General features: G+C 42.7%; 1 protein-coding gene and 1 long non-coding RNA gene across 3 annotated transcripts; one reads left to right on the top strand and one right to left on the bottom strand.

The window, feature by feature from the left end:
• The first annotated feature begins 4,311 nt into the window (after positions 1-4,311).
• LOC122764144 lies at positions 4,312-8,051 on the top strand. Its single transcript, XR_006359552.1, has 3 exons — positions 4,312-4,342; positions 5,581-5,648; positions 7,817-8,051. It is a non-coding gene; the product is annotated as an uncharacterized LOC122764144 (long non-coding RNA).
• A 4,268-nt stretch (positions 8,052-12,319) lies between these two features.
• On the bottom strand, positions 12,320-15,619 carry LOC122764146. 2 transcript variants are annotated; one of them, XM_044018473.1, is made up of 7 exons: positions 15,407-15,619; positions 15,202-15,319; positions 15,021-15,112; positions 14,783-14,897; positions 14,323-14,595; positions 13,956-14,116; positions 12,320-13,879 (listed from the first exon to the last, which is right to left on the bottom strand). In XM_044018473.1, exons 1-6 carry the CDS (start codon positions 15,614-15,616, stop codon positions 14,079-14,081), a joined length of 846 nt encoding a protein of 281 aa, XP_043874408.1. In that variant the 5' UTR covers positions 15,617-15,619; the 3' UTR covers positions 12,320-13,879; positions 13,956-14,078. The 2 variants fall into 2 exon arrangements, with proteins under 2 accessions (XP_043874408.1, XP_043874407.1); XM_044018472.1 differs by having other exon boundaries at positions 13,971-14,116.
• Positions 15,620-26,982: the final 11,363 nt, after the last annotated feature.

Raw genomic sequence — 26,982 nt, 5'->3', positions numbered from 1 at the left:
AATAAATAATAATAAAAACCACACTGCACTGTCCAATTTCTTTCTATTTTCAACTTATTATGTGTTTGCATTTTTAATGGGTCACATAGAAAAATAACATAACGTTTTCCCGAGTGTCAGTTCCTGTTTCAGTCATAAACACGTCCCATTTCTAATGTACACTCTATCACATCAGAGTATGAGGTTTACTGCATTTACAGTAAAGTCTGTAATGATTACACTCATCACATTCAAACATTTTCAGTGCAAAAGCCTCTGGTTAGAAACACAATAACATTGTACCATTAAACAGCATAAAGCACATTACCAATGAACATTTTCCATAAACCAGTGCAGCTTCAATATTCTTCACAGTTTTTATGAAGCGACGACATAAATCTTCTGTGCAAAGTCAATAAACAGAATACTTGCAATATGCCTGCAGGTCATCCCTCAGTGTGTCACAGGGCGTTCTGATCCATTCATACAGACCCACGGGGCGCCTGGAACCCTGAGCAGTGAAGCCTTGATGGTAGGCTTTGCCCTGATCTAAGAGAGAAGTGAGTGAAGCCAGTCCTGCATGCGAGGGAGAGGGTGTTTGTTGGTCGTTGATACAAAGACGTAATGACTAGGGTCCTTTTTTTCTCTCACACAGGTGCGGCGTACGGGGACTGAGACTTTACGATCCATCCTCTCATCAACAACTCCTGTGTGTACTTTTTTATTTCCTGTACAGACGAATGAGCCTCCTGAACAGGGATATCATCCTTGACCCTGGTTTGCATCTGTAGGGATAACATCCAATGTCACTGTGGTCACAGGCAGACACTGCAGACTCTTCATAAAGCATTTCCTCAGTGACTTAGATCAGCAGGTGGTCTCCACAGCTAACTGCAGCCTGTGCTGTCTCAACCTGTCGTGTCTCGTCGTGTTTTCCATCTCAGTGACTTTGGCTGTTCTGATTCTCTTTGGCTGACATGTGACCACCTGCTGTCACTGAGGCTCTTTTAGACACTTTGCTGTTCTAGAACACTTCTTCATTCTAGTGGTTTGTATCGGACCACAGGTCCAGAGGTGTTGTAGCTCAGTGGTAGAGCCAGTCGTCTTTCAACGTAAGGGTTGGGGGTTCGATTCCTGCTTCTGCCGTCTGTGCTGGCAGATAGAAAAATGTGCTGCACATAGATGTGCTGTATGAAAGTGTGTGTGATGGGGTTTGAGTGGTCATCTAGACTAGAAGACTAGAAAACCCTTTACCTGCAGCACACATGCATCATTGTTCCCACTCTGACAGTAGCTATGCTGTAGCTTTGTGGCCTTTGGACTTGGATGAGGTGTATAATAGCTTCAGCTTGTTCTTCTAAACCAAGAGCTTTGCAGAGCCCTTGCAGAGGAGGTTGACAACCATGGCAGACACATCAGCGTTGGACTTGTGTATGAGAGTGGTTCTCTGTTTGCAGCAGACAGGTCAAGGCTCTCTCCTGGATCAAGAAGCTCTCCAGGTGGTCGCACTGTGTAATTGGGGATGGACGTCTCTGTCTTCAGGACCAACACGGTCTCACTCCCAAGTCGTCCCATGCGTGACGATCGGGCAGTGTCCCCTCACGTCAGTTCTTAACGTACTGGGTACCCCTTTAGCGTCAATTTTCAACGCTTGGGGTAGTCAGGTTGACTTCTATAGAGCTCCCATAACATCTGCATATGACGCCACGGGACCGAGTCGGGGAGACCGCAGTCCGTTGTGTGCTGATGAATACGGGGCAATATTGCTGATCGATTGATTGATTGATTGGTTACAATAAATTATATGATTTGAGTATTGTGTTAGGCCATACAACAATTAGGCAATATTACAGCAAATAATAGGCTCAAATGCTTTTTATTTCTCTGTCTCTGAGGTTTGTAATCGCGATTACAGAGATTATTTAATACTCAAGAAACGTATTTTGGCCCACTTTTGTGGAAATCTGCAGTCACAGCAGGGATTCGCAAGCAGTTCTTATCACAACACGAGCCATAGTATTTTTAAAGAATGATGCAAAAGTAAAGATTATTATTTTTATTGGGAAAAGTGTACTTTTTTCTAAATCAGAAGTGTGTGACGTAATTGTATGCGATGAGACGGCGTTGCCATGTCCGCGCTATTCCTACGGAATTGAAGTCCCGCGGGTTGAAGTCTTTGTCTGCTGGCTGGGGTAGACCTATTTTTGCATTCACATTATATGGGGAATATATAGAAACCCATATGTTAAGTGATATACTTAATTTATTCCTAAATCCTACCAAACTAACTTCAGATCAGCACATTCACACATGGATCTTGTAGATTTCGGGCTGATTCTGTCTTAGACCTGGCAACCCAGATGCAGCGTCCCATTGCTGTTTTCCCCCTCGGTAAGTACACTGATAAATTAATTAGACAGGTGACATATCGAGATAAAATCCTTAAATGTACGCCTTAAAATGTGTCAGGTCAAGAAAATAAGTTTTTGTTAGCATCTTTAGGAGAGCAGGGTAATCATTTGATGTACAGTAACTATTTAAGACATTGAGGTATAACTTGCTGCACCAAATGCACGTAGGGTTAGCTAACACGTGATGCTGTAAGCCAGTAGTTAGCACATGATGCTTTTTCCGTGCTCAATTCAACTTTATGTTATATACGTAGGCCCACCACTTCATTTGAAGGGCTGTAGAAGACTGACATGAAACTGTCTGAACCATTTGTACACTGGCTTACTGGGTCAAAGTTTGGATTGATTGATTTGATTTGCCCATTATTGATATAGTATGAATCAAGCACTCTGTGTGTCATAGATTCAAATACAAAATAGTCAGGGATGACACAATAAAGCCCATAGGCTCATTTCCATTGTGGTCCCTAGCACAATGGAATCATTCTGGGCACAGTCATAGTAAAATAGTACAATGTAAATAGAATAGAATATAGGCTATACATAATTGCTTTATAACTTAGCAGTCCAGCATATCATAAATGGAGAGGGAGAGTAGTGATTCATTGTTATTTAAACCTGCATGCCTATGAAGCCCATTTGAATTGAATTGAATTGAAATGAGTAGTGTGAACGGTCAGTATGTTGGTAGTCTTAAGTATGATGTCAACGTTCTGATGAGGAGAACACAGATGTCAAATCTAGGCTGTTCAATTCTGAATAGTTGGTTCAAAGTGTTTTCTCTCCAACAGGTCCTTCAATTGTCTTCTTCCATTTGTCCCTCCTTGAAGCATCGTTTCTAAAACGCAAACCAAAGGCACTTTTTAGAGCCACGTCTGTCTGTCTTGTTATCCTGCCCGTGCTGTGTTGTACTTGTCAGTCTTTCTGTTGCTGTTTGTGTATCTTTCTGTCAGTATTAAGTTCTTGTCTGTAAAAAAATATCTTGTTATCTGTCTTGTTTTTGTTTATATCAGTGTGTGTCATGACACGTCCAAAGTTCAGGCCCTGTCCATCTTGCCAGACACTCAATGCTGCAAGCCTCAAAACTTGCAGCATGTGTTATGTGAGCCTGTCAATGAAGAAGAAGTTGAAGGAAAAGACAGCATCATTGGACAGCAAGTGGGGTCAAGGTATCGTCCCAAACCGGAATGTTGGCCGCATTATTGATTCAGCCCGTATTGCAGTAAGTGAAAAGGCTCATTTTTATTCATTTGATCTAAATCAAACAAGTCGCGGCTCCTTTTCTTCCACTGTACTCCATTAACTGCCATTAAATGCTTGCTACAGTACTAAAGTGTCCAATCATGCTATGGGTTTAACTAATGTGTGCCAACTGGTTACTTTTTATTTCAGGTGCGAAAACTTGAGGCCATAGGCTACAAGCCCATTTTATTTATGGGAAAAAAAGACAAGAAGGCCTCTAACAAGTGGGTAGCTGACATAATAACCCATTTGCCCCTCACATCTACCACCAAAAACTTCTTGGAGAAGATGAGGAGGGCTTATGAATTTCTTTTGACTAAGGGTAAGAGCAAGATTTTTTGTTCAGAATGCCTTTGTTTGAAACATATATTTGAGTTTTCATTTGAGAAGAATTGAAAAATATATTTGAATGACCTCAACAGAACCGCAGCCCAACACTGACCCATCAGCAGAGCCTGATAACCCCACCATGGAGCAGGGTGACAGCCCCGTCGAGGGTATGGGCCACAGCCAGGACGAGGAGCAGCACAGCAGCCTCGCCATGGAGCAACGTGACCACACCTAGGAGACTGTATTTGTCCTGAACCTTGTCCCTTGTCCGTCTCTCTCTTCTTCTTCTTCTTCTACCTCTACCACTGTTGCAGCAATGAAGAAGAGGAAGAGAGGAAATGACTCCCAGTTAAAAAAGGAGGGGCTTAAGAAGAAAAAGGGTAAGTTTTGTTTTGCATGCATTAATAAATTGGCTCCCAGACTCATTTGACTTTGGGCAATTATTGGTTGGAAAAGCCAGGCTTCATTCGGGTCATTGAATCAGGATCCAGTACACAATATTCTATTCTTCTATATTTAATGACCTGAGTGTTGGTTGGCACTCTGAAGCGGCCACAGTTTACATTAACATTAACCAGAGACATGATTAATGTTGATTTCTGACTTGTCTTTGCTAACTTGCAGTGATCAGTAGTGAAGCCACATGCAGTCGCATTACCAAAATGCATCTTGTCCAAACAGTTAATCTCACCTCTCAAACCAGCAAAACATTTCATGCGTCAAAATCAGCTTGTTGGACCAAAACACTGGCAACAATTCTCAGCCAGAAAACACACTCTGTCACACGTAACACATTGTAACAACTAGCAGAAATTGAGTAAAGGTACGCACCAAGCAAAGGAAAACAAATGTTTTACTTTCTCTGTGTATCACATAAGCCGTTTCCTCATTGATTCAGTCCATCAAAGAATTGGCATGGAAGCGCATTCATTGTCCAGCAAAAGCCCAGCATAATGCATGTACAAGTACACTACAATGTTTATTGTGTATATAATGTATGATCTCAGTTTTTGACACGTAGGATCAACTAACTATTTGTTACACGTTAAGAATATTATTTCATTTGCTTCCATTTCCTTTGTCTATATCTCTGTGTCAAGTCATTTACAGTACTTTTGAAAGCAAAAACAAGTTGATGAAATTCCAGGGCTGCAACTATAATAATTACACAACAAAGCAACACGTGTAGTATAATGATTTATACTGTACAGGAATGTGACGCTTCTAGTCCTTCCTCTCTCCTGGATTTGGCAGCTGTTTGGAATGATTATTTCATTTTATCTTGGATTCATTTATACTAAGATATTTTCTACATATATATATTTCAACATGGTTAGTGCAGAAATTCAAGAACTCTAAGTGTTTTGAATATGTTTTAACAGTTATGAAAACAGTAAACATTAAGTTTATGAAGAGTTTTGACAATGTGACTTCAGTCCTATGAAAACCCAGTGCGGTTCATCTTGCAGTGTGGCGAAAACAAAGGACAAAACAGAATACAGATCACCTAACATAAATCCACTTCTTGACTAAAAAGTCAGTACTTTGATATTTGATGAAGCTACAAAGCATTGCATTCATGGCTTCATAAACTTTTCTTCTCTTTTCCTCATATTAGGTTGTCGAAAATGTAGTAGACAGAAAATATTCCAGTTTGGCTCAATTTCTGGGAGAAGGATACATGAGGTAAGATTTTATAGCATGTTCATTTTCTATATTCTTCATTTGGTTTCTTGTTTGTCTCAGTGAGTCATTCTTGCCTTTCAAAGATACAACTATCCAGTGGTTGTATGAACAGCTCAAATGATTGTTCCTTATCTGTGTGTGAGTGTAGGGGAAAGAAGAAGTGAAAGTGTGCTGGTTGCCTTGCTCTATGTGCTAAGACTTCATACACAATTGTTCTATCTCCACTACTGTTTCATGAAGAGTCCAAGAAAGTGTTGCAGCATGTTTGTAGGACCATAACAAAAGTAGCACATGTGTCATGTATTTGCTGCACCTCCTGTTTGAACTTGGTGAGCCCATGGTAGCTGAGAGCTATCCTCACAATTGTGGGGAAAAGAGGTGTAGTGCCTGGGGTAGATAGGTTGTAGGAACCTATTCCAGCAGCATTTTGCAGTGAGGATGAGAGCAGTGTCAGCAGCGATATTAGAATACATGAAGGATAAAAGGGCAGGAAGAAGCAGTAAGAAAGATGAGGAAGAGGAGAAGACTTAGGAATAGCAGTGGGAATTTTAGGGAACTCCATTTCCATTTCCAGAAGGAGAGTTACCTTAAACTACATGACTCTGTGAACAGAACCTGATGGCCGGCAGGTTTTCTTCAACAAACCATTGGTTTCTCTGTGTATCACATAAGCTGTTTCCTGATTGATTCAGTCCATAAAAACATTGATTCCATCTCTTGATTATATTTCTCAACTCAGCATAATGCATGTGCTTTTTTTTATAAGTTCCACTACAATGTTTATTGTGTATATAATGTAAGATCTCAGTTTTAAAATTCTAAATGGGTGTGAAGCGTTACTAACTATTTGTTTCTTTCACTCAGGATGTAAATGTTCCCACTGTTCGCCAGAATAGAATTTATACAATGAAGAAAAAATACAATCCAAATCATATTTGTGATAAGCCTATATGTTAATATTTCTGAGTGAAGAAGAAACAATGACTCTCTTAAATAGACTGTGAATAGCAAATCTTGATTCAAGGAAATGTAAGTATGTTCCATGATTAACTAATGGAACACAGAATCAAACTTTATTGTGAAGTTATTGATACTTTTGACCAATGTAACTGTTTTATTTACAGAGAAATCTTCTCAATCTGCATATACATGCATTAGAATGGTAGTATCAGAGATCCATTTCTGAAGGCTTTTTTTGTTTACCATTGTCACGTGGGCTGTAACGGGGACGTAACAACCATGAACATGAATTCCGTCAGGTTCAACCAACTCAGAGTTTCAGTCCTGAATCCGACAACTTGAGAGAGAGAAAATACATGGGGTGCATGTGGTGTGACATGGCTGCTGCAGCATGCCCGATTATACAGTATCTAATTGAAAGTGTTACATGGCTTTTGGAGCCACGACCCTACTGAATGTTTCCACAGCTCATGTCTTTTTCTTCTCGACGTGCAGCTATGCAGCCCTCCGACATCAAACAGTGTAGAAAACAAGTACAATCTGTTTCAAATGATGAAGATAAATACCTCATTGTACCAGAAGGCAAGTGAAGTAGCCAAGCTTCTAAAACCTTCAGAACAAACTTCATTATGACTTAGCTCAACTCAACATGCACACATTGAAGCTGGCAGCAACCACAGGCCACTGACTGTAGCAGGTCAAACAAACCCATTGCATCCTGCATATGTACACGTCCCACATCCATTTCCCATGTATTTTAGCTGTTAGGCTCAGAGTTTCCTGCTTTCTGAAACAGCCTCAAACCTTTTCTAGTGTTTTTCTTTTTTTTTACGCAGAGCATAATAAAAAAACATTGCACAAAAGTCATGTGTCTGTGTGTTACAGGCCAAGGTGTTTTTCTTTCAATCTCATCAAGAATACAGAATACTCAAATGTTGAAACTCACTCTGTTTCTTCAAGTGTTCATGTCATAGCTCCTTATTAGACCACATAACCGACCTTTTGACCCTGACCCTGAAAAAGTTGACTTTTTCAATTTCCTCTTCAGTTACATTGAGCCACTTCAACAAACTGAATGTCTGTAAATGAAAACACTCTTAATCATGAATGAAATCCATTCATTTGAGTGTTTTGTTTTGCTTTGTTTAAACATGATCTTAAAGTTTGCACTGTCTGATAACAACTTGTTGTGTTCTGATACTTTGCAGTGGCAAAACCTGGGATGACACATGGGAGCCTGCAAACACATTTGCACAACAACACCACACTGCCACCCCTGAGTCTCCTCCTCCTTCTGGTTCAGTTAGCTGAACCTAACTGGTTGGGCTCTACTCACAGCAGGGGAAAAGAGACAATCGACAGAAATGACTGACACTGAGCTCAAATCAAATACTGTGCTGCAACACGTGTCTTTTGTGTTTATTGAAGGAATGTGTTCATGGATCTTGTGTTCTATCAACCATGTTAAATGACATCTGGTAAACATCAATCATTTATTAAGCTCAACATGTAAGAAAGTCATCATTCTTATACTTCAAGTACCAGCACACTAGGGCTATTGAGTGTTTAGGCTTGCTGAACTTCAGTTAAGTGTTGGCACAGTGCATGTACCCAGTATATGTTTGTGTTTCTTCCAGACAGTTGACACACATTAAGCACGTTTTGTATTTGTCATTAACTGAGGTTGTCATAGTTTGTATGCATGCATGTAGCCTATTTATTTCACACTGAGAGTCAAAATCCACAAACAGTAGATTCATACATTACTTAACGAGCTAGATTATTGGAATTGCTCCACAAATATAGCAAGTGATGATAAACTATTTAGAAAATACAATAAAGAAAGATTAGGAACAAACAGACAATCAGCCAATAATAGGCTTTCATATCCAAATAAGATTAGAGTGTTCAAATAATACATATAAAAGAATAATAAATATACATATATAGGTATATAGCTATATAAGCATAACATAGGAATGAAGAAATATATAGTTTCAAATAAATGAACAATGATAATAAGTGTCAAATATCTAAAAATATAGCAATGTGTTGATTATTATATGTTTGTCATAAGGGTTAATGTATCATGTACATATTGAATTCAACCATGAAAATACTGTAAGCTATACTTATACTTATCAATCCGGTTTTTAATTCTGACGTAACACCCTTTCAAAATACAATTTCCGGATCCAAACGCTGTCATACTCTCACTACACTACGCCCGGCTGTATTTTCCTTACTGCCAATTCCCATTTGAAGTTTTTCTTTTAATGATATCCTCAACTTCAAAACACCAAAGTGTCCTTGAGAACTCCACGACGGTGTTTTTGACTACTACATTACCCATGATCCTTAGCCACAGATTGAATTTATTTTAAACTGATCAAGATTTAGATTTTGTGCACATGTCCACTTTTTTAACGTAGCATATTTCATGTATAAGCAGAGTAATTGCTGGTTTGACTGTACAAGATATACATCACTAGATGCTTTTTGCGATTAAAACTCTAGTTGCAAACCGGAAGTCCAACTTAGCTAGGCTACCTAAAAGGATATTTCAAGAATACTTGCTAAACCATCTTAAATAGAACAAATGACGCAGTTATAGTCATTTGTAATTTGGCTGTACTACACATCTTTGATACATTTGGTAAATGCGTTTTTACAACGCTATTTTGATGTCAACTGGATAAACTACAATTGTGGTGATGGTATGCAACAAGCTGTATGGCCCGCCCCTAGGGAATTGTAGTTTTCTTTCAAAAATAGTCTTTTCCATAGAATTGAGAGATGCAAATAATGAATTGAGAGTACACAAATGAGTTGAAGGGGATAGTTAAAATGTGTGTGTAATCAGATTTGGTTCAAATAAATTTCAACCATATTTGACCAAAATTGTATAGATGGACTATATTCACATGATAGCTAAGGTCAAGCGCTCTCTATAACAGTTGGTTCCATGTCTGTAGCCACTTTGGTTGCTGAATTATAACCCTTCAAACATACAACAAGGCCAAGGTTCAAAGGTCATTCATTCAATGTCGGAGCCATGTAGAGTCTTCATAATGATACATGTTACTCACCAGGCTGAGATCTTTCCAATGATGTATTTGGTTTAGCTTTGAGACAACATTTGGATTTTCTCATTTCATGGACACAGGCCATCCCAGACCTAGTTTCAGGCAGCACTTTGAGGGCCATATATAAAATAAAGATCTGTGTTTATTTCTTTTTTTGTTTAGTTTTAATGTAAATAGTGACCAAAATAAAGGATGTAGAAATAAAAGTCTGTTTTATTAGCCAATGCAAGCATTTAACCTACATTAGCATTTGCTCCCCCAAAAGATTTGGTTATATATGCACATATGACACGCCTATTATTGTTGGTATTTCAGTTATTACTATTATTGTTATTATTATTATTATTATTATCATAATTATTATTACTGTTATTATTATTGTAGGGCCACACGGTTGTTGGCGTAGTGGTCGAGCCCCGGTTGGAACAAGGGCCTTTCTGCATGGAGTTTGCATGTTCTCCCAGTGTGTGCGTGTGTGCGTGGGTTCTCTCCGGGTTCTCCTGGTTCCTCCCACAGTCCAAAGACATACAATATGGGGATTAGGTCAATTGGACACCCTAAATTGACCATAGATAGGTATGAGTGTGAGAGTGAATGGTTGTTTGTCTCTATATGTGTGTGGCCCTGTGATGGACTGGCCAACTGTCCAGGGTGTACCCCGCCTATCGCCCCATGTAGCTGAGATCGGCACAGCACCCCCCGCGACCCTCTGGTGGAGGATAGAGCGGTAGATGATGGATGGATGGATTATTATTATTATTGTTAATATTACTATTTTCACATGAGAGCAATTCATATACAATTATTTAAATATTTTGTTTCAATTGACTCGTGATTAAAGAAGAAATGCCATTGTACAACAATAAGAATAGCCTATGTAGCCCCAGGACGACAAACAGACAGGCAGACAGACAAATACATTGATACATATATAGACAGACAGACAGACATACATATATCTCTGTTACAGTTTTTCTCAATAGTTAAAACACTAAACCCTATTGTCTGAACCAAATGCTCAGTTGCCTGAACCCACTGATTGAATCAATCAGTCTTTTGTCAAAACCATAAGCACTTTTCACCTGTTTAGACACAACTTGCCAACACATTTTCATTGTGATGCACCTGTGCTGCATAATGGTGAGCACAGGTGACACAAGTCAAACACAGTTAAAGCACAAGTGTCACCACGTGAAGACAACAACTCAAAACTGATCACACTTGTGGCTGATGATGTGAGGGAACATATGAGCCAGTTCAGAGAGCACTGGTTTGTGAGGCCCTATGATGGATAGAAATCTGAGAGGAAGAGTTTGTGTGAGAGGAGGTCGAGGAGGTCAGTGAAGATATCTGATGAAATCAGAGCGACTGTGATTGACCATGTTCTTGTCCATGGTATGAGCATGAGGGAGGCCGGACAAAGGCTACAACCAAACATCAGTAGATTCACTGTGTCCACCATAATCCCAAGATTTAGAGAAGAGAACAGGTAATTACCTTTTTTGACATTATAGTACAGTCTGTAAATGTTGACAGCAATTACTGTATGACATACTATATACTGTACCACAGTATACCGTAAGTAAGTACATGTTTCTGTACATCACTGTACCAATGTACTGTAGTATTGTAATGGAGGGTTGGTCTAACTGTTTGTAGGCCTAGTATTCCATGTATATCTTTTGTAACTGCATGTTCTCTTGTTGTAGAATTGAAAGACTGCCACATGGGGGTGGGAGGACAGGTATGTTCTCCCCACACCAAGAGACCCTAATTGTTGATATGGTCCGTGAGAACAACGCCATTAAACTGAGTGAAATTCAGCAGAAGATCATTGAGGACCATGTAAATGTTGAGGGTATCAACAGTGTCAGCCTCTCTACTGTTGATCGTGTCAGACTGTGCATGAAACAGCCTGGATACAGCATGCCAGAGGTTTTTACCCCGTTGCCTGGCCAGACAACATGTGGCCTGTGATGTGGATGAAGTCCTGTGGCCTGACCCAGTACGGAGACATGATGATGTGGCTGAGTAATGCACTTATTTGTATATTTGTGTACTTTATTTTTACATGGGCTTACTGTAGACAAGTGACAAATGCATAAGATTTCTGTTTGTTTTACAAGTGCTACGTGTAAAGATTTCTGTGCTATTATATAATCTATATTCTAAATGCACAGGTGTTTTGTTTTGCAACATGCATTTAGCCTACAGTGAACAATAAACATTTATTTCTCCAGCTTCATGTCCTGAGCATTGTGTTTTCTATTTTTCTACATAGTGTTGAGTGACTGTTCAGTAGTGTTTTTAATTTTGATTGACTCGGGGCAAGATTTGACAACAAAGTTCAGATTTGAGCACAGATTGAACTGTTTTGAGGTGAAAGTTTGGTTTTGAAAGAAGAGTCTGAGGTTTTGTGAATGTAGCTTGAAAATTGGGTTTTGTGTTCACAGTTTAGAGAAAAGAGAGAGCAGCTTTCAAGAAATGTGTCTTAGCAATCAAGAAAAACTGTAACAGAAGGTGTTTTATCAACTGTGATTGTAAAATGTGAAATGTCTCATTTCATGGCATATTTCAAAGAATATATGACTCAGGGTATTTGAAAAGTTGAAGTTTATCGTCCTTCCTCTTGAATAAATACAGGTACATTAAAATGTGTTTGAATGAAAGTGATGACCTACATGAAGGACAATTGATACCAAACATCACTATCAAACTTTAACTGAATCAAGTAAATATAAAAACATGTTCCAGTAATACACGTTAGTACAATGGACTTGTAATCATTTGATCAATGTTAATTACATACAAAAGAAAACATGATACAGATAATGGTGTACAACTCAAAATACATATAGCAACAATATGATCAAATATCTATAAGTCAAGTATTTCTTTAAGTTATAAATAATCCAAATGGTGCAAAGGAAATATATATTGAATGTACATGATTACAGTATATGCTTGTTTCCATGTATGTATATACATTATATACAGGATGAGTTCCCCTATACTCATTCAAAAGAGAACATAAACAAGTATCTGTGGTTGTTACGACCAGGCCTAGGAGAAAACCTGATCACAACATCAAATAATGACACTCCCCTTGTCAACTCCCAAGAAAGCACCAGCAACAAGTCAAACAAAGCATTTTAACCAGTTTATTAAAATCAAGTACAAAATGTCTGCTGGCAGTCTTGCTGTGAGTGCTTTGAGGAAGTCCGCTGCAGCTGGGATGATCAGGCCTCTTATTCAGAGTCCTTCCTGTGCAGGACCAATCAGCTCCCAGGATCCACCCTAGACTCACCCACATAGGCCATGCACACCTGCAACCCATCTCACACGCAGACACATACACACAGGGAAGAAGCAGTCACAACCCTGGGGTCGTAACAGTGGTTCATTAAGTCACAACAGCTGGACAGTATGTTATCTAAACTGCTAAACTCTGTTAAGCACATGAAGTGCAGGTAACTTTGTCGGTAGGATACCAGTTACAAACGGGCTGGTTAGTGAACCACGCATGGTTCAACGTGCCAATGGATTCCGTCTTTGTGTATTTTTAGCTAAGGCTGGACCAGAGAATATTTGCTTCAAACAGATTGTTCTTGGTGAATTTTGCAGGAAGTGAGTAGCCATGGTGTATTTTATAGAATCTTTTATTCTATTTATTATTATTATTTATTGATTTAACCTATATGAGCTGCATCCCCTGATACTTTGTAAACAGTCTTCCCTGTCCTCTCATATCTGCTGTCTATATAAAAATAATAATACTACTTATAGTAATACTAGAAATGAAGGAGATTTTGTCCGTTTTTTCTAAAACACTCCTGCTGGAAACCATGCTACCATGGCTCATTTGTTTTGTTGCAATGGTAAGAAGTATTTTTGGGCCAGAGGGCATCACGTGACCAACCTACAGTAGCATTTGTAATTCCACTGGCACAAGAAAGTGGAGCAGCGGTAACGGGTACAATTACAGTGCATCATCAGAACTGTCCGAGTCACTGTCACAATCATCCGGCTTGTGCAAGAAGCTCATGTTCTCTGCAGTCTCTCCAGACAAAAGTCGCAGGTAGCAGTCTCTAGCTTGCATCTTCTTCTCTCTGATGTTCTGCTGCTTTCTCAGGATGATGCTCTGCAGACCTTTCAACCCCTCTTCACTAAAGCCACATGGCCAATCTTAAAGATAGAAAAAAATGAGATAAAACCTATATTAGTTTATCAGCAGTCATTGTTTTGTTATTTAATGACATACTTTTCACTGTCTCACTAGAAAGTAGACTGGACAACTCTTGCGAGGTCTTTGCACGAGTTGAAAGCCATTTCCAGTGGTGGTCCATCTCCAGAACAAGAATATTCTTCTCCTCCTCCAGTCTCCTTACTGCCATGATGATGTCAAACGCCTTTCTCTTTGTCCTTAGATCAACAGAGTCTCAAATGCATTTCTTTTTACAAAGATTTGAAGTGAATTCAATTTTATTCACAACATACATTATCTCAAGGCACTGTACATAGACAATATCATGAAGTTAGTTATATGTACTCTGTCAAAGAATGTCTAAAGTCCTGTAGGGTAACAGATCCTCATTTGAGGGTACTGGTTCTGTGTTTGTGTGTCATACCACTGTGTGGTAGCTGCCATGGCCAAGCTGTCTCGCCAGACACAATGGTTTCCATGCAAAGACTTTCTGTGCTTGGAACTATTTTGTTGTATTTCTCCACAACAGAGGTCAGGATCCCCTTCTCCTCCCTGATTTTGCGGCGGATCCTGGCACGACCTTTGTTGCCGTCAGTATCTTTATAAAGACGCTGTGAGCGTCTCTTTATACTGGTCACCAGCACCTCGATTCTACTGGCCAAGGCATCCACATCATTTGTGCTTGTGTTTGTTGTTGCTGAGAAGACATAGATTGCACTTTCCTTTAAATCACTTACAAAGTAAGCAACACTGTACTTGTCATTAATTTGTACTCATATTTGGAAATAAAAATGTACCAATAGGGTGTTATTTATTATTCTAAGACAACTAAGCTTCATATTATTATTCATGGATAAAAGTATTGGCAGTAATCATTTTCCCACCTTCTGCCCACTCTTTGACATCACTGACCCAGTCTTCCAAATGGCTCTCTGTCACTGCCAACTGAGCTTTCATGGACTCAACATTCTGTTCCTTGCTTTGTAGAGATTGTATGGTCTACATTGACACAATCAGAGATAACAATAAATAAGAAACACATGTTCAGCCCATGGCTTTAAATACTGCTAACACAGAATATTGAACATTTAAAGAAAAAAAGAAAAATACTGATGTCATTACCTTGTGATATCTGTGAGACAGTGAGGTGACCAAATTGTCGAACTTTTGCTGATTCCAGCGCATGGCCAAGAGAGTCAGCATGTCTGTGCGTCCTACAAACACAGAACATATATAATGTAACCATTATACCCATTTCTTATTATACATACCATCTAACTAGTGCAGTATGTGGTCATCTCACCAGCTTTTGACATGTGCTTTGTGGTCACTGCAATCCTAGAGAGGAAGGCATTGCACTGCTCAACCTCCTCGCCTAGTGTTAGGCCAGCCCCTTCCTGATATGCCCCACTCCATTTGACCTGGTTAAAATACAAAAAAAAAACACTGAAAACATGAGGACATTCATGTGCAGATTAAGTGATTCTATTAAGTAAATCTTTCCTTACCTCGCATTTGAAATCATGAGCTTTGGCATGAAATACAGACAGGAACGGCTTCATGCTGAGGAGGGGCTGGAGCTCTGGACAGCTTTTTGCAACTTTTTGGAGGTAGGGCCAATACTTGCAGGTCACATCCATACAGAAGAAAGTGATTTGCCTGCTGGCAAGCTTTTCTTGCAAATACAGGGGATAAGCAAACATTTCTCCCCTGTACATATTGAGAGCATGCAGCAGAACACCATGCCTACACACCACAAGCTCCAGTCCCTCCTCATCTACCTTGCTGGTGGATCTTTGGGAGGTCTCTCTAGCTGCTGACCACTCCCCTCCACAAACACCTCTCCCAGAGACCTAAAATGGTTGATGAAAATGGTCAAAAGACTCACCTTTACAAATCCTTCAGTAGGAGGTTATTGTAGTGATGTGTATGTATATATATATATATATATATATATATATATATATATATATATATATATATATATATATATATATATATATATATATATATATATATATATATATACATATATATAATTATAGTCTGCAGTTTTACATGTTTGGATGTCCTGTGTATGTGGTCCACAAATGTGGCAACGTCTTCATCCTTGACTATGAAGACGCCTTGAAAAATGGCCTGTTCCTCGGATCTAAATTAAACAAAGGTTCACAACAGCTTCCAAAATCTTACAGACTAACGTTGATTGGTGCATAATAAAGAGATTGCACAAGGAATACAAAGCTCTTCTTGGCGAAGAGCCTCACAAAGAGACTGTGACATTGTGACGTCGACAGCTTGGGGCGTGGACATTCGTGTGCCATTCGTGGACGTGTCGTTTGCAAAGAACTGAATCCTTTGAACGAGTCATTGGCAACAAACCAGAGAATCAACTCCAATCAATTTCAAATTCAAAGAAGTAAAATGGCAGATGACAAGCCAGATCTGGAAAGCCTACAGCGGAGGCTATTGAATGTGCAGCGGGGCTTGACAACACGTTTTAATCGTCTCAAAGTTAACGCTGGTCACCTTGATGAACTGTCGAAAGAGGTGACAGGATTGAAGAGCGATTATGGTTTTTCGTCGATGCCAGCAATGAATATATTGAAGAACTGGGACAGATAGACCCAACGGACGATAACTGTGAACTGAGCAATGCCCTAGCAACGAGGGATGCCATTGTGCAAAGGTACCGTGAGACTATGGAAATGCTGTGGTTCAAGGATGCTGAGCCGGATATAAGCACCCTCGTGGCACGGTTCAATTCAGCTTTCGACCAGGCCGAGGTACTCGGCAGAAAAAGTGCACTACAGTGGTGTCAGCAAGAGGCCAGAAGGAAGGGACTGGATCAAGAACTCCACGAACTCAGAGACACGGTGTATGTTTGGAAAGACTATCGGCCATATGGTAAAGAAAAGTGGAGACTCCTTTTAACATTGGAAATTAAAAAGGAGGTACTGTTGGATGAGTGGGCATGCCGCCTGAGCTTTACTCAGCCTCCAACCCTCACCAGTATACCACGGCCACCGAGGTTTCACACTGCTCCCACCAACACCAGCATGGGACAAAGGAGAACCTATGCCCACCAGCAACTTTGGTACAGTCACAGGGGGAGAAGACAGCTCTCAGTGGGCCCAACCCATAGCAAAGATCACACCGATAAGCTTGCCTAAGATTTCCAGGGGCAGGAAGGCTGATTGGGAGAGTATCCAGGTGCAAGCGGCTCCCACAGAGTCCTTTAAAGAAGAGAAGCAGAAGAAACTGAAGGGTCAAGTGACAGAGTTACAGAAAGTAACGGAAGTCAATGTCAAGAAGGTAGAGGAGCAGAGTAAACTGAGGGCCGAGATGTCTGAGCTCAGCAGGGAGCTGAGCTCTGAAAAGACCCAAACCGATGAGCTGCAGGAGACCTTGGCGCAAAGTCAGGAGAATCTCACTGAGCTTCAGTCTGACTTCTACCAGAAAGAGTCAGAAGAAGAAGAGTCTACTCTGCATCAAGACCTCAAGGCACCAGAAGAAAGACTGAAAAAGAAAGACCAATCGGCGCAAGAGTCCAGGTACAAGACGAGACTGTAGGAGTCATCACTCCCAACTCACTTCTGCTTGGCCGTGCTGGGCCTAGCGGGGACTCTCGAGGGTTCGAATACCTGACTTACCCCGTGGCGCGCCTGAGAGTGGTCCAGATCGAGTTCGACAAGTTCTGGAAGCGGTGGAGCCAGCTGGCGGGCCCGGGCCTCTTTGTTCGACAGAAGTGGCACGCACCCGCAAGGAACGTCACAGTGGGAGACTTAGTGTGGTTGGCTGACCAGAATGCACTGAGAGGCCAGTTTAGGCTCGGTCGAGTTGTGGAGGCCCATCCTGATGTGAAAGGCATAGTACAAGATGTGAAAGTGAGGACGTGCCAGAGTTGCCCGGTTTTCAGTGGACAAAGTGGGAAAGGCAAAGAGAAGGTGAACTGTCCCTCCACCATCCTTCACAGACATGTCAGAAGGCTGGTGGTTCTGTTACCAGTGGAGGAAGAGAAATAGATTCCCCACCACATGATGGTGTGTTTCAGAAAAAGGGATCAAGACCCCCCCCTGTGTTTCGGATAGAAAAAGGATCAAGACCCCCCCCCTCCGCCATCCTCCACGAGAGGGTGTGGTGTGTTTCGGAAAGAAAAAGGATCAAGAGCCCCCCTCCACCACCCTCCACGAGAGGCTGGTGGTGTGTTTCGGTAAAGGGTGCCACTGTGTCAGCAAGGACAATGTGTTCATGGACAGTGAAACCTTTATTTGTCATTTGTATCTGTTATTCATTCATATCGTGTGTAATACGTTAGTACCCAGCGATGTAGCCATTTAGAAAGGCAAATTTGTGGTTGTCGTGGCCTACTTGGATTTAGGAATCAGTAAGCCAAGTGGGAGGTGTAGAACTTTCTAGCAGGCAAAGCTATTTGTCTTTCATTCTATTTATCTGTTCATTGTTGTAACTGGTATCAAAGCACCGTTGCCTTTAAAGTGCCTTTAAGGTGCATCCACAAAGCCATGTTTTGTTATATATTGCCTTCTTATGCGCCTTTGTAAATCCATCTATCATCAGAACCTGTAAGACTTGTCGGTTTTACAACCTAACAAGATACTGTCTAACTAATTAACTTCAAACTAATAACTGTCTAACTACTAACTGACTGCTGCTTGATCGTGTATGTGGAATAAACCTTCAGGAAGACAGTCGAGTTGTGCCCGCCGTACTTGTTCTGGTTACCCTTTCCAGAAGGGAGCATTGAGCTGGAAAGACTCATATCTTAAACATATCTTGGAGTACCTAGATGCATTCTTGAACCGGTAATGCTTGCGATTTCCATCCACGGAAACTGCAAGCATATTTGGGGTGCACGCAGCACAGATGAAGGGCTCCTCTTTGCAGATGTTGCACAGCTTCCCACTCAAAAAAACTTTTTTGGAAGCTGTCTGCAGAGATCTTCCCAGTCTATTTCAAAACAAGGAAATGGAGAGCCAATAATGTGGAATAAATGCATAACCAACAAACAAAGCTTTTCCAGCCCCAATACAAACAGATGAACTACACTATGGGATCAATAACTTTATTACTCACACGGCCAAAGCGGACATTGTCAAAAATGCCTGGCAGGACAATCCTGGTGCCACCATCTTCATTTCTTCAAATGAAAACAAAATCTGGGTTGCATAAACTGTAGCAGAGTGAAGTGTAGCAGGCCAGTAGTCACTGCGAATGAGGTCGTCCACTCCAGCAGTCCAAGTGGCTTTGCATGCCTCACAATTCAACTCAGGCATGCTGAGATCATGTCGCCCTAGAAAAAAGAAAAACATTTGCATTCACTGTTATGTAAAACTTAGCCATGTAATCAGGGTTGGCTTTCTTTTTACAATGTGCTATACATTATATTTCCTACAAAAGTGTTAATGACAAAACTTGTGGGAGTTGTTGAGTTGGAATAGATTTTTAAAAAAGATGATCTTTAAGCAGGATAAGATCAAAGTTCTTTATATCCTTACCATTCATTGTGACCACAGTAACATCCTTTCCTGGGTTGACCTTTAATAATTCTGGTCAGGCGTCTCCACAGGTACAAACCGTACTGTAAAAGATCACACAAGTGAATTAAGATCATTTCTATTGACATTGTAATATGACATTGAATTCTGGAATGACTGGAGCACAAACTTTACATGAGAAAATGAAAAAAAGACTTCATGGCCATGAAGTATGTTGCTGAAAAGGTACTCGAAAGATGTTGAATTGAATGTGTTTGACAGTAACACAACAGCACTTAGCACAATGGGAAAGGGCCTTATCCACAACAAGAGATGTTGGAGGTAATGGCTGGATGAATCCAGCAGTCATTGCATCCCTGTTGTGGAGGACATGTCTGACGTGCACGCTGACATCACAGTCAGCACAGAAGAAGGGCCGTGGTCGACAGTCACGACAACGGACAGCCGCTGGATTGCTCCCACACTGTTGGCACATGTGCTTTCCCAAATGTTCTTGTGCGGCTGCAGTGTTCACATGCCGGGGTCTCTCGTCCCTCCACCTCTCTGAAAAGAGAGTATTTCTTGTGCTCCAGTTGGAGGAAGCCTGAAGAGGAGCTCTTGAGGATGATGCTTCCTGTTCATTTCCTGAAGCATCACTCAGTGATTGCAGCAGATATTGGAGGAAATGATCTGTTCAGATAGTATAGGACATTCAAAAGCCTGGTGTTATTTACAGTATCAATGTGTCTTATATTGAGTGGCTGTTGAAGGTGTAACAGTTGTGTTAAGTATTCTGGCACATTTGTATTATTATTATTATTATACTGTAGAACTTTCTAGCAGGCAAAGCTATTTGTCTTTCATTCTATTTATCTGTTCATTGTTGTAACTGGTATCAAAGCACCGTTGCCTTTAAAGTGCCTTTAAGGTGCATCGTCAAAGCCATGTTTTGTTATGTATTGCTTTCGTATGCGCCTTTGTAAATCGATCTATCATCAGAACCTGTACGACTTGTCGGTTTTATAACCTGATTGACTGTCTAACTGACTGTAGTTAGTAGCTAAAAAGATGCTGTCTAACTTCTACCACCAACAAGGTACTGTCTAACTTCCAACTTCTAACTGACTAACTGCTAACTGACGTCTGCTTAACTATGTATGTGGAATAAACCTTCAGAAAGACAGTCGAGTTGTGCCCGCCGTACTTGTTCTGGTCACCCTTTCCAGAAGGGAGCATTGAGCTGGGAAGACCAGCCAGCAGAAATCTGGACAGTTATAAAACCGTTGTTGGCAACGTATCAGTGCAGTACGGACAGCCGAGCGGAGGACGACAATCGTGGAGCACCAGGACGCTGGTGAAGCGAATCAGTCGTGAATTACTAAAGAGCTGGAACAGAAGAGCCAACGCAGCCGTGAATAAGGTTGTGCACTTGGAATTCAGAGCTCTTCTGGGCGAAGAGCCTCACAGAGGATTAAAAGAAGTGCCGCAGCCGTGAATAAGGTTGTGAGGATTGCACAAGGAACAACGAGCTCTTCTGGGCGAAGAGCCTCACAGACTGTGACATTGACACGTCGACAGTTGGGGGCGTTGACATCCGTGTGCCACTCATAGACGTGTCGTTTGCAAAGAACTGAATCCTTTGAACCAAGTCACTGGCAACGAACCAGAGAGTCAAATCCTTTGAACAATTCCAATTCCGGAGTCCAAAGAACACAAAAATGGCAGACGACAAGCCAGACCTGGAAGACCTACAACGGAAGCGATCAAATGCACAGCGGAGCCTAACGACGCGTATAAACTGCCTTAATTTCAAGGCTGGTCGTCTAGGCACAGGAAAATTGTCGCAAGAGTTGGCAGGGTTGGAGAATGATACTTTCGTCTGCGCCTGCAGTGAATATATCGAAGAACTGGAACAAATAGACTCAACGGACGACAACTGTGAGTTAAGAGACACTCTGACAAAGAGGGACGCCATTGGGCAAAGGTACCATGAGACAATGGAAATGTTGTGGTTTAAGGATGCTGAGCCAGAAATAAGCACCCTTGTGGCACGGTTCAATTTAGCTTTCGACCAGGCCGAGGTACTCGGCAGGAAAAGTGCGCTACAGCAGTGTCAGCAAGAGGCCAGAAGGAAGGGACTGGATCAGGAACTCCAAGAACTCAGAGACGCTATGTTTGGAAAGACTATCGGCCATATGGGAAAGAAAAGTGGAGACTTCTTTTAACATTGGAAATTAAAAAGGAGGAACTGATGGATGAGTGGTCATGCCGCCGGGATAACAAACTGGGAGATGGGCATACCCGACCAGTAACTCGTGCTAGTACCACCCCACCTGTTCACACCCACTCAGCTATCAGGCAGGGCACCATTGCTGGCACCAGTCCCCCTCATCAACCTCCTCAACAGCCTCAACAACCTAATTATGGACCCACTGCCAGCTTTACTCAGCCTCCAACCCTCACCAGTACACCATGGCCACCGAGGTTTCACACTGCTCCCACCAACACCAGCATGGGACAAAGGGGAACTGTGCCCACCAGCAACTTTGGTACAGTCACAGGGGAAGAAGTCAGCTCTCAGTGGGCCCGACCCAAAGCAAAGATCACACCGATTAGCTTGCCTAAGATGTCTGGGAGCAGGACAGCTGACTGGGAGAGTATCCAGGTGCAAGCGGGTCCCACAGAGTCCATCGAAGAAAAGCAGAAGAGACTGAAGGGTCAAGTGACAGAGTTACAGAAAGTAACGGAAGTCAATGTCAAGAAGGTAGAGGAGCAGAGTAAACTGAGGGCCGAGATGCCTGAGCTGCTGAGCTCTGAAAGGACCCGAACTGCAGAGCTGCAGGCGACATTGGCGCAAAGTCAGGAGAATCTCACTGAGCTTCAGTCCGACTTCTACCAGAAAGAGTCAGAAGAAGAAGAGTCTACTCTGCATCAAGACCTCAAGGCACCAGAAGAGACCCAAACTGCAGAGCTGCAGGAGACCTTGGTGCAAAATCAGGAGAATCTCACTGAGCTTCAGTCTGACTTCTACCAGAAAGAGTCAGAAGAGTCTACTCTGTATCAAGACCTCAAGGCACCAGAAGAAAGACTGAGCTTAGCACAGGAGGACTTGGCTACCAACACCAGCCAACTCCTGCTAACCACACCACTGCTAACTCCAAACCAGACAGGTTTGGAGGCTCAGACAAAGGAACTGAAGAGAAGCCACAGCTCATTGGAGCCAGAGCTCACTGAACAAGAGCAGAAGCACCTGGTGATACCGTCTTTAGAGAGCAGACTTTCTGAGAAAATGCTAACACAGTGGCTTGCGCATGTGAGCAGCCCCAAAAACTATGCCTTCCAGGGAAACCATTTCGAGAAGCTCTTATTGTTCCTGGCGCCTTTCCTGAAAGGCCAAAAGTCATTACTCACAGGAGTAGAGCTTTTGAAGTTCAGCCAGCCAATCCCCATTTACACTTCTGAGAGACCCAGCTACCATGAGAAGCCGGTCGACTGGAGGAGGATCCTTGAGGGAGTGGAGAAGATCCTGAACACAAGGGGCTTCTACCTCAAGCCCTGGGTCCGGTCTGGTCAAAGTGGGAGGAAGGACGAGGCAAAGCCTGACCAAATGACTTTCCTTACTAAAGGAGAAGTGGATGTAAAAGCACCAAACCCATTAACTCGTCGCGTCCTACTGAGCCAGATCACTGGATTGTACGACCCCATCGACCTAACAACACCTGTGAAGCAAAAAGGTGTGATTCTCATGAGGAAGGCCTCCCAGGAGGCTGGCAAGTTCACTAAGGACACTTGGGATGAGTCCCTCTCTGACGAACTCCGGGGGAAAGCAATCGAGCTGTTCAAGGAGTACACTCGCTTGGGAAGCATCAAGTTCCACAGAAGCCTCACACCCTCCGGCTGGAGGGACAAGCCCTGGGGAATCACATTGTCTGACGGAAGCTGTGGCTCTGACGGCGCTGTACTGTATCTACGATGGGAAACGTCAGATGGTGTAGTTAACCGGTTGGTGGACTCAAAAGCCAAGTTAAACCCCTTAAACCAAAAAGGCGACGCAGTCAAAGCCGAAATCTGTGGGGCTGTCTTCGCCACACGCCTGAAGGGATACATGCTGAAGCGTGGAAGATTGGCTGTAGAAAAGTGGTACCACTTCATAGACAGTCAGACTCTGCTGGGAGCCGTCCAGCGAGACAGTTACGGATTTCAAACATTCTTTGCAAATAGGGTCGGGAAGATCCAGAAGGCTGGGCCCGTAACTGATTGGTGGTGGATCCCAGGTGAAGTCAACGTCGCTGATCTCGTCACGAGAGGGTGTTCACCCAAGCGACTAGACGAAAACTCCGTGTGGCAGAAGGGTCCCGAGTTCCTGTCTAGTCCAGTGAAAGATTGGCCTATGGAATCTGCAGCAAAAGTGGCGGCTGATGCTAAAGAGACAGTGAGTAAACTCCAGAAGAAAGACTTTACAGCAGCTCTCATCAGAACCCAAGCGCAGAAGTTGTTAAATTCTGGCAGTGAAGGCCGGAATTTCACAGATGGAGATAGCAGGTCTCTAGCAGGGCTCCAGTTGGCAGGATATGAGACGAAATCGATCCCTGTCGAGACCAAGAAAGATGAGACACTGGGGGGAGCCACACTCATAGTCCGAGTGGGTCTGAAAAGGTACAACCCTCTAGCTAAGCTCTGTGGAGGGGTCAGTCACGCCCAAAAGGCTGTAAAGAAATGCGTTGCTCGTATAGGGAGAGCCCCTATTCCAGCAAAGTGGGAGGTAGAACTGACAGTGACCGAACTTGAAACTGCATTCCAAGATCCCCCTACGTCATCCCGCTACGTCATCAGAGACACTGTGAGGCGGGGAATAAAGAACAGACTCGTCGTCAACAAGGACGAAGCGTCGGGGCTCCTGCGGTGCTACGGCAGAGTCCAAGCCATAACCGGGGGAAACCCCGGAGTACCCCTGGTCCCATATAATGCCTGGATCAGCACCCTGCTCGCACGGGAAGCCCACGGAGCCAACCATGAAGGCATCGCTGGCACACTCCTCAGAGTGAGGTCCAAAGCATGGGTAGTACAGGGGCCAAGAATTGCAAGAAGCATCATCGACTCCTGCGTGCACTGTCGAAAGACCAAGGCAAGGTTATGCAGGCAACAGATGAGTGAGCTTCCTAGTGAACGATCTGAACCAGCCGCACCGTTTGAGCTAACAGCACTGGATCTCTTTGGCCCACACGTTGTCAGAGACACTGTAAAGCGAAGAACAAAGATGAAAGTCTGGGGAGTAGTATTCAGTTGTATGGCTTCCAGGGCACTGCATGCTGACATCGTGGAAGACCTGTCAACGGACAGCTTCCTAAAGGCGTACCAGCGCTTCACAGCTCTCAGGGGCCACCCAAGAAAACTTTGGTCGGATCAAGGGACCAACTTCGTGGGCGCCAAGCCAGTTTTAAAGGAGCTCTATGAATTCCTGGACAACATCGACAAGGATCAAGTCCAGAAGAAAGCGACCGCTGCTGGGACCGACTGGTCGTGGGTGTTTCACCCAGCAGACTCTCCCCATCGAAACGGAGCAGCTGAAGCAGCAGTCCGTACACTCAAGAGAGCGTTGAGCAACATCGGGGTGGAAAGTCACCTGACAGCACTGGAGTTCCAGACTCTCCTCTACCTGGCAGCTAATCTGTCAAACGAAAGACCAATCGGCGCAAGAGTCCAGGTACAAGACGAGACTGTAGGAGTCATCACTCCCAACTCACTTCTGCTTGGCCGTGCTGGGCCTAGCGGGGACTCTCGAGGGTTCGAATACCGGACTTACCCCGTTGCGCGCCTGAGAGCGGTCCAGATCGAGGTCGACAAGTTCTGGAAGCGGTGGAGCCAGCTGGCGGGCCCGGGCCTCTTTGTTCGACAGAAGTGGCACACGCCCGCAAGGAACGTCACGGTGGGAGACCTAGTGTGGTTGGCTGACCAAAATGCACTGAGAGGCCAGTTTAGGCTCGGTCGAGTTGTGGAGGCCCATCCTGATGTGAAAGGCGTAGTACGAGATGTGAAAGAGGACGTGCCAAAGTTGTCCAGTTTCCAGTGGACAAGGTGGGAAAGGCAAAGAGAAGGAGAACCGTCCCTCCACCATCCTTCACAGAGATGTCAGAAGGCTGGTGGTTCTGTTGCCAGTGGAGGAACAGAAATAGATTCCCCACCACATGATGGTGCGTTTCGGAAAAAGGGATCAAGACCCCCCCTCCACCATCCTCCACGAGAGGTGGTGGTGTGTTTCGGAAAGAAAAAGGATCAAGACCCCCCCTCCACCATCCTCCACGAGAGGTGGTGGTGTGTTTCGGAAAGAAAAAGGATCAAGAACCCCCCTCCACCATCCTCCACGAGAGGTGGTGGTGTGTTTCGGTAAAGGGCGTCACTGCGTCTTCAAGGACAATGTGAAACCTTTATTTGTCATTTGTATCTGTTATTCATATCGTGTGTAATACGTTCATACTCCACGATGTAGCTTTATGTACCCATTTGAAAGGTAAAATTGTGTGTAACGCGTTCGTACCCAGCAATGTAGCCATTTCGAAAGGCAAAATTTGTGGTTGTTGTGGCCTACTTGGATTTAGGAATCAGTAGGCCAAGTGGGAGGTGTAGAACTTTCTAGCAGGCAAAGCTATTTGTCTTTCATTCTATTTATCTGTTCATTGTTGTAACTGGTATCAAAGCACCGTTGCCTTTAAAGTGCCTTTAAGGTGCATCGTCAAAGCCATGTTTTGTTATGTATTGCTTTCGTATGCGCCTTTGTAAATCGATCTATCATCAGAACCTGTACGACTTGTCGGTTTTATAACCTGATTGACTGTCTAACTGACTGTAGTTAGTAGCTAAAAAGATGCTGTCTAACTTCTACCACCAACAAGGTACTGTCTAACTTCCAACTTCTAACTGACTAACTGCTAACTGCCGTCTGCTTAACTATGTATGTGGAATAAACCTTCAGAAAGACAGTCGAGTTGTGCCCGCCGTACTTGTTCTGGTCACCCTTTCCAGAAGGGAGCATTGAGCTGGGAAGACCAGCCAGCAGAAATCTGGACATATACAACGGGTCATTTCTAACTCAGTGACAGATACAGATATAAGCTCAAACATAGGAACATAAATTCCATGAATCTGTGGGTTATTATATCTGTTCATGGATTTGTCCTTTGGTCTCTAAAATGTGATCAAATGATGTCAAATATGGATCATTGTTTTCCAAAGCCCAAGAGCTCGTCATTAATTCTCAAATCAAGTATCAAATATATAGAATATATTAAGTTTACTGTCATAGAGGAGGAAAATAACCTGAACATATTCACATTTAAGAAGCTGAAATCAGAGGATTCTTTTCTAGAAGAATCACTAAAAATTATTGATTTATTTATTTATTATCAAAGCGTTTGGTATTTGATTGAATAGTTGAGAACTAATCAATAAATCAATCAGCTCTACAATGAACTACATAGCAACAGTCTCTGGAGCAAAGGCCACCTCACAGTTAGTGTCAGGAGCCATGGATGGAGGATCAGTCTTCTGACTGGGACCAGCTGTATCACAAAAAACAACAACTCAGTTCAACA

The sequence above is a fragment of the Solea senegalensis genome, unplaced genomic scaffold (genome assembly GCF_019176455.1).
Source record: "Solea senegalensis isolate Sse05_10M unplaced genomic scaffold, IFAPA_SoseM_1 scf7180000017252, whole genome shotgun sequence".
Classification (NCBI taxonomy): Eukaryota; Metazoa; Chordata; class Actinopteri; order Pleuronectiformes; family Soleidae; genus Solea; species Solea senegalensis.
The sequence above is the reverse complement of the archived record's forward strand: the minus strand, read 5'-3'. Positions and strand labels throughout refer to the sequence as shown.

Bases quoted from the DNA above. Each gene is read 5' to 3' on its own strand.
- LOC122764146 (XM_044018473.1), bottom strand. From the start codon at position 15,616: ATGTACAGGGGAGAAATGTTTGCTTATCCCCTGTATTTGCAAGAAAAG. The intron at 15,320-15,406 runs GTAAGGAAAGAT...TATTTTAACCAG, and splicing joins CTCATGATTTCAAATGCGAG to GTCAAATGGAGTGGGGCATA. The intron at 14,117-14,322 runs GTATGACACACA...TGTTGATCTAAG, and splicing joins ATGGCAGCTACCACACAGTG to GACAAAGAGAAAGGCGTTTG.